The sequence below is a fragment of the Fonsecaea erecta genome (assembly GCF_001651985.1).
Source record: "Fonsecaea erecta strain CBS 125763 chromosome Unknown Scaff16, whole genome shotgun sequence".
Lineage (NCBI taxonomy): Eukaryota > Fungi > Ascomycota > Eurotiomycetes > Chaetothyriales > Herpotrichiellaceae > Fonsecaea > Fonsecaea erecta.
The window spans coordinates 147,827-161,819 of record NW_017387259.1 but is presented as its reverse complement, the minus strand read 5'-3'; the positions used below and the strand labels follow the sequence as shown (position 1 = coordinate 161,819).

General features: G+C 52.9%; 2 protein-coding genes across 2 annotated transcripts; one reads left to right on the top strand and one right to left on the bottom strand.

Moving 5' to 3' along the window:
* Positions 1-795: 795 nt before the first annotated feature.
* Positions 796-2,461, bottom strand: AYL99_11784 (hypothetical protein; the record flags this gene model as incomplete). Its single annotated transcript, XM_018843289.1, has 2 exons — positions 796-1,089; positions 2,303-2,461. The coding sequence occupies 2 exons, from the start codon at positions 2,459-2,461 to the stop codon at positions 796-798; spliced, it is 453 nt and encodes a 150-aa protein (XP_018687391.1).
* A 9,033-nt stretch (positions 2,462-11,494) lies between these two features.
* Positions 11,495-12,799, top strand: AYL99_11783 (hypothetical protein; the record flags this gene model as incomplete). The annotated part of the gene is made up of 6 exons (XM_018843288.1): positions 11,495-11,560; positions 11,614-11,676; positions 11,737-12,099; positions 12,286-12,311; positions 12,368-12,559; positions 12,619-12,799. The coding sequence occupies 6 exons, from the start codon at positions 11,495-11,497 to the stop codon at positions 12,797-12,799; spliced, it is 891 nt and encodes a 296-aa protein (XP_018687390.1).
* Positions 12,800-13,993: the final 1,194 nt, after the last annotated feature.

The following is a 13,993-nucleotide window of genomic DNA, read 5'->3' as shown; positions in this document are numbered from 1 at the left end:
CTCGTCGAGTGCTTGTTGTTCAGGCGCAGCTCGGAGAGAAAAGGCTCACGAGAAGTGCTAACGCCATGCGGTGATCGCCCCGTGCTGTGCACTGGGGGTGGTAGAGTGGCTGATCTCTTTCTTCGTAGTTGTGGGAGCGTCGAGCTGTTGATAATAAGTTGCTTCAACACTGTTCAGAGGAGAATGGTCGCCGGTGCCATCCACTGATGACCAAGATTGCTCCGACGCTATTGACATCGACGCCCGTTCATTCTCCAATTCTCATGAGCACTCCGCCGGTCCCTAAGTCTTGATATCTCGGAAGTCGGGGACCTTGTTTGAGACGTCCTCTCCTGCAACGAAAACTTGTGAGTGAATTGCCGGTGAGATGCTCTTCTCACAGGAGGATATCTCAGACAAGGTCATCAGGGCATCGAGGTGGATGGACCGGCGCATTGCGTGCGGCGGAAGCCCATGAGGCGGCAGGTTGAAGTAAGAAGTACTCGTGGGGATTGGCGACAGAGTCAACGCCTATACCAGTAGCGTAGATAGCCACCGTTAGCGACCAGCAGGTGACCATCGTGTATGTATCCTTGCCCTTCGACCGAGTAGGGTTGGCTCTGACACCGGCCACACAGTCTTTGTGTTGTTCCATCATGCTTTGATTGTCAACCTCCTCCCGGATGCCATTTGCCTCATGGCCGTCTGCCGCCTGCGGTCCGCCGGTCCCTGCGCCTGGGTGCCCTGACGATCTTATTTGAGATCTCATCTCGAGAGCCCTGTGAGAAGACAGGGCTGGCGTCCTGGTCGCCGTTGTTAATCTCGACCGCGTGCTACATATCGGGCGTGCGACCAAACCGTATCCTCCGGTTCCATCGTGATGCACTCGCGCAGGCGCAGGTGCAGGTGCGACAATGGGCTCGGCAGTTGGCTGTCGTCCCGGAAAGTGTCCAGGAACCATGGGCTCTCGTCGTTGAAGATCCACTTGCTGGCATCCACAATGTCCTCCCTCTCGGAGTCGGGTGGTTGAAAGAACGGCCGCAGCAGGTACGCGACCGTCCACTTGACCTTGGGGTAAAGCGAAGTTGACCTTGATTGTGGCGAATTTGACTGAATGTGTGAGCTCTGAGGTAGGAATTACCTACGCGTGAGAGAGAGCCGGCATGCAGATAGCTCTGAGAGTTATCACTGTGTCGGATCGACATGTTCACCGAGTATTCGTTCTTCTTTCATGTCCCCTCAGTGACCGTGATTCGTTTCGCAGGCAACCACCCGCAGTGTACCCGGATCCATATTGGACTTGCAGTATTGTCGAGAGCTTTGAGCTGCTGCGTCAAGAGTTCACACTTCATTTTCGAATCTCGTTGTTCCGTCTAGGGACTGGCGCTCCATATTGCCTGCGCACGCAGTGCCTCAGGAGACATGTCTTTTAGCACCTCCAGGGGTGGCGAAGAGCTGAAACCTCCCGTCGAATTTGTGCTCATGCTGGCATCGCGGCAAAGGGAATGCTGGCTATACCCTGCACGAGGCTCGGTATAGATATACCGCATGTTGCCTGCATCATGATCTCGTCTCAGAGTTGATATGACAATTGCACGCGAGAAGTAGGGTATTCCCTGTTCGAGGGCAGGCGGTGGATAGAAAGTTCCGCATTTTATGCCTGACGTTGAAATACTGTGCCAAATGCCCTCCATGACTGCGGCAATGTCATCTCGTGCCCCCTCGACGCAGTAGCTTCTGTATGTGTCTCATTGATATTTGCTCCACGACAGAGGGCCGTGCCCATTTCAAATTGCGCAACAGAAAGTCTGCCTGTCTCTGCCTGTCGGCGTCTCGAGATGTGAGAATTGCTGCTGCGGAGTCAACTCATCATCATCATGCAGAACACTTGGCCAATCTGCTTCGGGATCGTCGAAACAGCCAGGATGGCGCTGTGACCGCTCGTGCCATGCAGGCCCTGAGTCGTCCATCGGGATTCTGACGAAACATGGCAGTTTGGATTCCGGCGGGACGCTCTCTGAAGTGGACAGCCTGGTTTGCAGATGCGCGCCTTCTTGCTATCTCGCTGTTGTCACAGTGGCTTGTCGGAGACTCGAGTGATCCGCCATAGAGAAGAATTGTAAGATCGGTGGATTGAACTGCGCAGGTGGCAGGGTGACTGCCACAGAACAATAGCCCTGGATCCGCGGCGTCGATGAAGCCATTGTGCACGAAACGTTCACTGGGATTGCACGGTCTCACAGCCACCATCTGCATACTCCTGCAAATTGCAAGCCTAGCTTTCGGTATGCCGCCGCCGACCTTCTCAAAGCTCAGTGCTCACGCCGGCTTGAGTCGTTGCCGCCGATACTTTGTACCATGCGTCCTTGTCCGCCTCTTTCTGAATCAAGTTCATGCCTGGCGGCACCCCCGAGAGGCACCCGTATTCAACCAATGTGAATACTCGCTTCCGGGAGGCAAATTTGGCCGCAAGGGTATCCATTGACTTGAAAATGCGATTGGGTCGTGTCACAGCGACCAGACAGCCTGACGACGCCTCAGTTGCGGGGACATCAACTGCTCTTGTAGAGCGCGACAACAGTGCTTTGCATATAATCGTGATGACCACCTGAGGGCAAGAGACGTCGCTGAAGACGTGCTGAGGGGTTCATGGCCAGCGTACACATTGTATGCTTGATGTAGTCCTGCTCTTCCTTGGTATGATCCCATTGGACATTGTCCTGCTCTTTCTCAAATCAAACATCTCCGACTCTGGAGGCTAGAGGATCGGCCGCTTCGAGGCGCTCAAGCTCACGCTGGGAAGGATACGGAGGTAGGAAAGTGACTCGTTGGGATATGCTTTCAATCATTGCGTCTCCGCCGAAAGGCCGTAGAAGTGTAGGAGGGTTGGGACGAGATCCGAGATTCCGGTCGGAAGGACTTGGAGGTTGCTGTGCCATCTCGAAGAGTTGAACCAGCAGCAGCGCTGTCAGGACTAACATGAGATACCCGGTCAGCCGCCTGCAACAATATCAAAGATGTGAATACCGCCCTGGCTGAGAAACAGAAGTTGTGTGACGGTGCAGTTGATTGATTGTTGCAGTTTGGGCGGGCAGGCTGTCGGGAGAGGTTGGTCGGCAATTTTGTTGGCTCTGAAGAAGCACAAGAGGAGCTTGATGCTACTTAGAATGTGTATGCGCTTCTCACTATCGCAGTCGCAGATCGAATCGAAGTCTTGAAACCCTTCAGCAGGCAATGAAAGCGAAGACAGAATGGATGCGAGGATAACACAAAGGTTTCACAAAGGGTTCGAGAAATGTTTTGGCACGTGAACGTGATGTAGGGCGAGCCAGTTTCCGATATCGGCTGACGAAGACCGGCACGTGATCTCCGTACCGCTCACCCCATCAAAATCAACCTTTCTTTCCCACAGCTCAGTGGCAGCAATGCACTGCCCAACATCATGCTGCCGTATTGATAATGGAGGCCTTTGCCAACTCAAGTGTGAATAACGTCAACCACGTTGGTGTCCCTGCCATGTAGAGCTAGAATAGAGCGTAGGGTATTGAGAGCGCCGACAATGTTCACGTCGGGAAGGCCAACTTGAATTATTTATTATATTGATAGCTGTTGGTGGCATGAACATCAAAATGTCATGTCTTGTTGGCGGGAGTGAGCAAAAACAGCAGGACCCCATTTTATTGGCGATTGCCAGATGCTGAAAAGCGCGGTGAGCGCGATTTGGTCACGTGCGGCTTGGGTCTTGGCAAAGTGACGAATGACTGTTGTTGCGCCACCACCACAACGATGTTTGTATGGAGCGCCATATCCAACCAGAGTCGGGTCGGGATCAGGTTTAATTCGAGAGGCCCTGTAGCAACTTTTGCAAGAATCAAAAAAGTTGCGAGCTCTCAGAAGTGTTGCAGTCCGGAGAGTGCCCGGGGGAGTAAGCACTAATGCAGGGTTATGCCCCACACTCTTGCAGATGTAAGCACTAATGCAGAACTAGGCACAAGTTTGACGGAGATGTGGGAGCAAACACTAATACATGGATAAGCACTAATGAAGCCATACTCACCACCTTGGAGTGATATCCAATGGAAAGACTCAGAGATATGCGCTAAGGCAGAGAGTAACCACTAACTTCTTCACTCTTTCGAATCGCCAGCAGAACGACCGTCAAGAGAGCAGAAAGCAACTCGACCTGCGAGAAAGATTTTGGCCGGAATGTGTGAGCCTGGAAAGATGTGGCGCGACAGTTTTGATTGGCAATACATGGCTCGGAATCACGTGAAGCTGTGGCTTTGCCTTGTGTGTAATGAAGGCGTCCAGTCATACATGGGCTGTGCACCAAATATGAGCCTTTAATTGGTCACACGGCAAACTGTGCAGCCTCGAATAATTTCAACCCGGTCTCCATGGCAATGTACGAGGTACCATCTGCCGGGTGACTACCACAACCGAAGCTCTGTTGTTTCCACAACACATCAGCTAAGTGAATGTAGGTCGACCTCTGGGTGACCTCTAGCGTCATCCCATATTATGCTCGTCGATGCTTTCTTTCTCTTCACAACCCACATCAAATAATACAACAAGCCATTATCGAACAAGCAGTGCGATAAAAAGTCTTCAGAATAAGAATCGATCCGTCGCAGAGGTTTTCTATGCGGCAAATTCACAGAAAATGTTCGCAGGAGTATCAAAGTGACAAGAGTGGATGAATTGCGGCAGCATTCACGGACTGTCCGAAAGATTGGAGGATTTCCGTGTAAATGGCACGTGACAAGGCGAAAACAGATCTGCGACAGGGAAAGGGTTGATGGGAAATCGCAGGACTTGGCGGGCGCACACCGAGACGGCTTTCCGGTTTTTGCCGAGGGAAAGCGCAAAAGAGGACGACCAAGTCATGTTGGCGGGAAAAAATTGGGTGCACAACGAAAACTCACGTGAACCCACGTGATATCAGTCCGACCGCTGCCACACAGTATGGCTCCTGCGTCAAACGCAACATCAACAACTCTTATACTCTCCGAGAACCTTGCCTTCACGCGGAACTGGCTTTCTGCGCGCTGAAATATCCCCGAATATCCCTCGAGGCTTCAAATTCACTTAGCAGCAGATGGCAGGCTCGCCGGCGCCGAGTTTCTACCTTCGGGCACCACCTTTGTCGCTAATATAGGGTCATTGATCGTCGAAGCGACTGTACAGCGGCCGTCCGTGCTGCGGATAGTCTACGCCATCTCTGTTATGCTATTCTGGGACCGCTGGCTGTCTTCAAACGTGAGCTACGCGACGCCAAGCCCATCCAGCTCCCTCATCGTGCAAGCTACGACGATGGGGTTCGAGAAGTCTTACGATTTTTGGCCGCTCTGAGGCTTATGGAGGCTGTCTCGGAACCACCAAGCCCGAGATGACGCTCAGAGACTTGTCAGTTCCTTGGCAAACGCTCGTCGCCGCCGCCGAGATTCGCCGCTCCAAATGTGACGCCGACGACCCCCTGTCAACGCCATGAATCTTTCATCTTTCCACACCATACTTTATGGGCTATAAAACCGTCCCGTTCTGGATCTCGACAGCTAAAAATCTTCGATCCAAGCCTTCGAATGACTGCAAACGAGGCTGAAAGCAAATATCGGCCGATATTCCGAGCAGATTTCTCAAGTTTTCTCGCCGCCGCAGGCCGGGAGTGCTACAAGTCTACACTGCCAATGGAGAGCTCGGGGAGACGCATCGAACGATATCATCTGGGACACTCCAGAGCTTGAATTGCGTGAATGCGAGACTCAAACGGATCTCCCATACAAATTTGGGGCCAAAACTTGGAAATTTCGAAAATTCTAAAACTAGTCAAAAGCAGTCAAGAATAGTCCCAGAAGAAAGAGCGGCTTACAAAATGCACGGGGCTGTGCTTTGGAACCGTGCAAGACGCGTGGTGCTCGCGCTAGAGCGGGTTTTGTCGACGCCAAGTGCGATTTTCGTCGTCGGCGCGACGCTGGGGTATCGCCATATCAGGTCCACAGCGCACTTGATGCATCCTCCGAGGATGTTCAACATCAAACCTGACTCGGAGGCTATTCATTGACCACGCAATTCGCTTCAGGCGCGAATGGCAGCTCGCTGTCGAATCGGATTTTTCACGTCCGGGGGGGGGCGACCTTGGGATTTCGCAAAATCAGGTCTACAGTGCGTTCACTATATTGTCCAAGGATGTTTTACACGAAATGAAACCCAGAGGGTACTCGCCGAACGTGGAACTTGCTCCAACCGCGAATGGTAGCTCGCTGTCAAAATGGATTTTTCACGCCAGCGAACCGACCTGGGATATCGCCAAATCAGCTCCACAGCGCATTCAACACATTATCCGAGGATGTTCAACACGCTATGAGACTTGGCAATCTCTTGTTAAGCACGGAAGTTGCTTCTGCCGCGAATGGTAGTTCGCTGACGACCCCGGATTTTTTGCGTATTTCCCCCCAACGAACCGATTCTGGCATATCTCCAAATCAACCCCATGGCGCGTTTAAGGTATTATCCGAGGATATTCGAATCCGAATCAGACTCAGAGGCTACTTGCGGACGATTGGAGCCGCTTTGGCCGCGAATGGGAGCTCGCTGCCGACCCCGATTTTTTTACGATTTTCTCCGTCGACGAGCTGACGCCGCAAATCAGGTCAATAGCATACGCAATGCCTCGTCTGAGGATGTTCGACACGCAATGAGACTCCGCAGCTGCTTATTGAGCCTGCAGGCCGCGTCAAGGGTGATTGGTAGCTTGCTGTCGAACCGGTTTTTCCGCGACTTTTTTGCGTCGGCATTGGACGGTGTTGGAGTTCAGAATGCGGTCAGGGGACTTGAATCTGGAAGGTTCCAGCCATTATTTCTTTCACGACCTTGCTCCGGTTCGGGTTTGACGCCGATTCGTCCGAAAGCCGCTCGGAAAAAGTCGTCCTCGCCAACGTCACCGATATCTTTCGCCTCTATACCAAACTGTCAGCTTCGATCGCACGGCAATACCATCTCTCTGGATATCGAGTCCATCTTCGATTCCTCCATGCAATTGGGGTGTTCAGTTCAGCCCCAAAGACATATGCCGGGTAACTGGACGATGGGCGAAACATGATGCTGCATTTATGGCATTGTCCTCTGGCATGATCGTACACGGCACCATGACGATTGTCCAAGGAACCTGTCCGCGTGCACCCACTGGTTGGCAGGAAATGAGAAATTCATTCATCCTGAACAAGAGTGGGTGATGATGGGATGCTCTACCGACCCGTGAAGGAGGGGCCCAGGCTCTCATCCCAGCCTGTGGTGGGAGAACTGTGTTGAGACTTTGGTCCACCTCTCCGGACGCTCGCCCTGCAAGAACGGCGAGAGAAAACAATCAAAGGTCCCAGGCACCCAGCGTTGTGCAGGCGAATTCGGGCCGATCAAGTCGTGGAAGGGTCACATCCATCACGTGATACTTGTCTCCCGAGCAGTGCCGTTGGTTTAGCCTTTTTCTCCAGCTTGGTGTCCCGGATATCTTTTCCGTCCCCAGGGCGAGGAACCAAATGCCTTTGCATTGTCGGCGCTTGCACTCAGACATTATCGATACGTTTCCGGAAGATATTGTGCAACCACACCTGTAAGAAATATCCAGCAAACACACCATCAAAGGGTGCCGACGTCATGGGGACTCCTTACCTTGTCTGGATACTTGATGTGTCAAGGCTCCAGCCCTTCTGATGTCATCTATGAAGCCCTCCTCGAGGTTTGCTTTGGACTCCTCTGCAGATCCATCTACTAGGTCCTCTTCGAAGTCGTTCCTGGGGTGCGTTTTGAACATTCTGTCGAGGCCTTCCTGTCTAGTCCCCGACTCTTCGAGTATCGTTTGGTGAAGACAAAGAAGGTCTCTGATCCAACCGTGAAGTCTTCTCTCGCCACAACGACACCGCCGGCTGTGCTTGAATTCATCGCACATGTCTTGGAGCTCTTTGCACCTGACCTCAGCTTCTCCGTCAACTTGACAATGGGCCCTCACGAACCGATCACATCGAGGAGATGGCATTGCACGACATTCGGCTGCCAGGTGCAACGGCGACGACGACCTTGGTCTGGACGGAACAGTACCCTCGGCTTCAATAAAGTGGACACTGAGTTAGACCGAAGCGGCGACCTGCGTCAGAATAGCGCTGGCTGCACTGGGCCCAGATCATCATGAGATCCCGTTCCTGGTGAGACTGCCGCACCTCAACAAAGATATATATCGGTAGACCCTCTGTCTTCACCCGTCAACCGCACCGGCAGTTCGGCTACGGATTCGAGTTGGGGCCGACCTTACTCAGGGCTCACACGGCCGGCTTGGCTCTGAACGTAATCTTTACCAACCCTCCCAGGACCTGCGTTGTCTTCATCTTCATCTTCCTGGGAAGAGTCGCTATCATTGCGGTCCAGGTCGCCTAAGCTGTGAGATCTTCGTGGTAGTTCACAGTCTTTGTCCTGCCGTCGGACTCAAGATGAGCCGACCGACGTCTTGATACGTGACGTGCGACGCCAGTCTCCAGATCAATGTGAACTTCATAAGGTGGTTGAAGACGAGGAGATAAAGATTATGTTGTCGAAGGAGTTCTGGGAGGATTGTCTTGTCAGGTGAGTTTTCAGACTCGGGAGCCCGCCCTTTGGTGCGTTTGATGCCAATCTCCCGGTCAACGTGAACTTCGTGGAGCGACTTATGAGCGGGGGACTCGGATTGTCGATGGAGGAGCTCCGGTTCTAGGCCAAGATAGCTGAGACTGCACCGCGGCCGCGACCAATCGGGTGTTGCGCAGGGATAGGGATGCGGACCAAGTCAAACTCAATGTCGGAGGGGGGTCTTTGGTTACGTTACGTTATAAATTTGACCAAGATGCTCCAAATTTAAACTGCGACGACAGTCAAAGACGCGTGCGAGGCCCAACCAGGGGAAAAAATCGTGGCTTGAGACTTCTTCCTTCTGGAAGCATGTTGGCGAAATGTTGCCAGTTTGCACATAATTCTCCAGAGAGAGATTCTACGTTTGTGATTGGTGGATGGCGGCCAAGTATGACGTCGCCCGTGCACTGATTGGCGGAGCTCATTCGGACCGAGGCTGTTGTGATATAAACCCTCTGGTCTCTATCGTTTCGCAACAAAACACCCTGATAATTCTCGGAGTGGCCGAGACCATTGCATAACCCGCCGTCCTTGCTTGGTGGGTGTCGAGCTGCATTTGGCGTCGAACGCATCCAACATCCGAGCAAGTCCGAAGTCCGAACACAGGTTTGGATGTACCCCTTGGCATTCAAAGTGCAATGCGGCGCAGGTCCTTACCCGCATCATTCCTTTCGTTTCGATTTTCTGACGATGGGCAGCCAAAAAGGCCCAAACACCTTGATCACACGATGGATTTCGGTATGGCTGGAGCGTGGACGACTCTCGGCTATTAGTCGGCTAAATGCGAGGTTTCCGCCGCAGGGTTTCCGCATGCATATATAGCTGAAGCAGATTCTGTCGGCCTCTTGGATCATCTCCAAGTGACAAAATCTTGTATCAGTGGGCTGATCATTCTATCTGTTTGAGATCTGGTATCGTATTGACCCTTCTTCGGTGGTGGCAATGAGCCTGATACAAACAATAAACGCGGTCGGTGCAAAGCGCTCGGGCTTTCCTGGGGAGAGATGGGAATACCAGTGCAATATGGTAGTGAGAGGAATGACAATCTGAAAGGGAGGAAGGAAGGAAGGTAGGGTGGAAGGCAAGGGTAGAGTAGGATGAGATGTTGGAATAGGTTCAACCGCAACAGTCACAGACACCAGGCTCTGATACGAGGAATATGTAGTACAAGGACTGGCTGGTCTCCCAAGCCAGAAGCTGACGTCCCGTCGTTGCCTCCACAAGCCTTCCGAGCAGGGCCGCGATCCTCAATCACGGTTTCCATATTGTGGCATGCAGGCTATCCTAGTCCTTCTCCTCCTCCCACCAGCTGCTCTCTGCTTCTGGGGACGCGTGCACATGCATGGCCGGCCATTGACGACTGTTTTTCAAAGAAATAGCCTTTACCGTGGTTTGTCTGAGAGGCACAAAATCTGAACGCACTTTGTTCAGGAGGCTGGAGAGACACTAAGATGCACGTTATTCGGATGTGTAGGAATCACTTGAGACGCACTTTGTTGGGGGTGCGCACAGGCATTTAAGTGCACTTCCTTTGGATACGCACAGATTCCCTGAGATGCATATATGCCCTTCGGAGCAGCAGAAGGCCTTTGAGATGCAGACTTCCCCGGCGTTTCACTCCTGCTATATCATATAGACCGGGCTTGGAACACTACGTGTTTACACGGATCCATGAACAGGTGATGGAATGTGCGCATTGTTCCAGTTGATCGTGGAGTGGAGTTGGAGCTGGAGCTGAACCTGAATATAAAGCTGCCGGTGAGATTCAGGCTATTCCGCGGTGCTCCAGCTACCACCCACCCCCATTGAGGTCATTGGAATCCACCGCAATGAGTGACCCTGACCTGTTCGAGAGGTTGCAGAGTTTGGTGTTGGTCGCGGCATTGAGCTCACTACCCTCAACCCAAGGGCGGATGGGATACTAGGGATCAAATAGATGGAATAACTGGTCTATTGATTCAAGCTGTCGAACGTCTCCAAGCATAGATAGAGTCTGCCTCTGCTGAGTATGCCTGCAGAAACCTCGCTCTTATCCGGTTGTTGAGTCAGAGCAGCCTGGATCAGGTGGCGATTTCGTGACATGTGGCCTGAGACGTAGCTGTCGTCGATAGGGGTGGAAGAGATAATTCCTCCACGGGGATTTCAGCGGACTGGACGTGGTGAAATGAAAGCCCACCACCTGCCTACATCCGGCAATTTCTTCAACTCTGCTGGCCGTCTGGCTGACTGGCTGGCTCGGTCAAAGCCATCCGTACACCAGAACTCGCGGTCGTCCATCATCCTCCAGCCAAAGCTGTGGGCTTCCCCGCGACGATGAGAAGGACCATATCCACATCCACATCCACACCCACAACCACATCACACCATACCACACTACATTACACCAGATGGAGACATCTCATAGCACCTGGATGACCCGCTCGCGTCCTGTCCACCATAGGGAGCGATAAATACCGTCTCACGGTGTCCCGCCACGGAGGTGTGGTGTCACAAGCATACCTCGACTCTACTCCCGAGATCAAAAACTGCGCTTTGTTGATCTGTCCATCCGACTGCGGAATGCGAGCGATACTCGTAAGATAAGATGATCGGACTGCTGATGTTGGGCTCGTTCCCCTGCCCCTGCCTAGCCTGGCCGTCTTGGTATGTATATGATGTGCAAAGAAAGTCGGAGTGCGGTTACGCTCGGGTGGGCCATGTAAAAAGCGCCAAAATGCCATTCGTAATAAGTTTCCCAGTAACGATTCGATTTTTGGAACTAACTAATAACATCTAAATAGTAAAAACGACTGGCTGTGGTGCGGTGGCCATTACTATAGGATGCAAACTCGATAGCATGCTCGACTCTTACGTCCTAGGCGTCATGTCTAATTTGGTGGGGCTCATCACGGCACTGAATGTGCTGGTGTTTCGGTACGGGTGGTACATGGTGCTCATCCTGGTCGAGATGACCACCTTTTCCTCTTGCTGAAGAAACGGGAGACGCTGGTGCTGACCCTTGGGTTAGAGAAATTCATCAGCGTCAAGAACGACAACGACACTCGGGTGCGGGATAGCATAAATGGATGGATGACCGTGTTCAGCTATAGCCAATTCCCACGCTAGATCGCACCCTTCGACACCGGGACCGACTTCTGGGTGAAGCTGAAGACGAGCCGGGCGGCAACGACCTGCCTTTTTGAAGCCGCCGACACTCTGGTGCTCTACTGCGGGCGCACCCTGGCCTGGAGCTTCATCGTGTATCGAGGTCGTGCTGGACAGGCCACTGTGGGTGACGTCATTGCCTTCACAGGTCGCCGGGGGCTTCTCATGTACCCTGTCATGTTTCTCAGCCCCGACACCAGCTCCAAAATCGACATGCTCATCAACGCCAATCAGCTGAGACGGATCATTGCCATAGAGTCCGGCATGAATGAAGCCGGTTCCAGGCTCGAGGTCAGGCGGGATGGCGACATTGACTTGCGTAACGTCAGTTACTCATACCCCGGGGCGGAGCCGGATAGTCCTCCATTCATCAGAGAAATGAGCTTGGTAGTCAGAAAATGAAACACGATCGCCATCGTCGGGCCAAGCGGTGCAGGGAAGACCACAATCCTGAATTTCATCGCGCGCCGAGCCGTGCCAACCACTGGTCAGGTTCTCATCCATGGCCAGGATATCCAGACGGTGAAGATCAGCTCGTACGTTTTGCTGCCATCCCAGGCTTTGTTCTTACTGACATGTATGTCGTCCGTAGCGTCCTCGAACGCACCGGGTTGATTCCTCAAAGCCTGTTTGTGTTTAACGCCACGGTCAGGCACAATGTCGCATATGGAAACCAGGGTGCCACAGATGAACAAGTCCACGAGGCCTTTCAATGCGCCGACATTCACGACATTATCATGTCGCGTACGAACGAGGACCAGGCGGCCATGGGGAACAACGGGACGTGAGTAGACCATATGCTCTCTTCTGAAGCCAGCTAGCTGACGATCTCTGGTCTCGCAGGAATTTCTCGGGTGGGGAGCACCAGCGCCTCAAGCTCGGCCGTCTGTTCCTCAAGGACCCTCGTCCGGACATCGTGTTGATCGACGATGCAACGAGCGCACTGGACGCCGAGTCCGAGGCTTTCACTCGTGAGAGCATGCGAAAGGAGTTTTCAGGCAAGACCGTCATCATTATAGCGTAGGTTCCTTCCTCAATCAGTTAGTCATTCAGACAGTCCCAGAACCTTTCTGTCCCCGTGGAAGTATAGAGACGTACTGTTCATGTTGTTCTCTCTATTTGTTTCCATTTCTCTTCCCGCCGGTGATCGACCCTCCCATGTGGACCTCTCCCTGAAGGAGCCCCCCTTCCTCTTCTCTTGTCTTTCCGGGTTGTTTCCCCCGTCTCTTGCACCCTTCTCTTTCCTTCTGCCACTTCCCACTTCCTTCTATCGGCAGAAGCAGAAGAAGAAAAGAAGAAGAGAAGGAGTAGAGAGAGTTCGTTGTGACGGTAGCCGGCACGGTCCGCATGCGGAGAGGAAAAAGAAGAGAGAGGATGGGTGTGGGTATCGGGATGGGAGAGGCGGAGAAGGAAATAGAAAGGAAACAAGGTGTGAACGGCGTAAGGAGTGCCACTGACTCGATTCAAATGCCTCAATAGCGTCTATATCGTGTAAATGGACCATCTCTCTCTGAGCATGTGGGATAGACAGGCACCTTAGAAGGATGCAGGCAGATGATACCCGAAACCGGGAGGAAAGTATGCCGACAATGTCACGTGCTCACAGCAGCCGGGCGGTGACGGGACCAAGTTGATCAGATCCATATTCTTTCCAGGGCATTTTCAATCGGTGACCTGAGGGCGCCTCGTGTTACGAGATGGTTGGTCGAACAACTGACTAGCTGTCCCAGAGAGCAGATCAATTGGCTGTGCCTTGAACCGCCTGTCTCGACATGGACGTATTGAATCCTTGGGATCCGTTCATCATCCGAGTCCCTTGTGACAACCATGGGGCAGCTGGTTGTCGAACGAACGCCACCACAATTTCCGATGGTAATAGGCTCTGGGAGCACCAACGCCCTGGTGGAGCCGAACAGGGCCCAGGCCGAGAGCTCTCCTTGGGCTATAAAGTCCGCGGCTCGCACAGCAAAGCTCAATCCTCCCTGTTCACGCTCCTCCCACACAGCAATTCTGGAAATGTCTTATCACTCCTGGCCTGGCTCACTACCGTATCACCCGTACCATCTCATGCCTCAACCTGCACCAGCAACGGTGATGACTAGCTTTCAGCAGCCCGGCCCCTCGGTCCCCCCCTCGGACGCTGCTCTTTTCTCCTCGGCGTCTCACAGTGGCATCCCAACAATGGTCAGCCATGGCACAGCCCTCTCCCCCCAGGGCG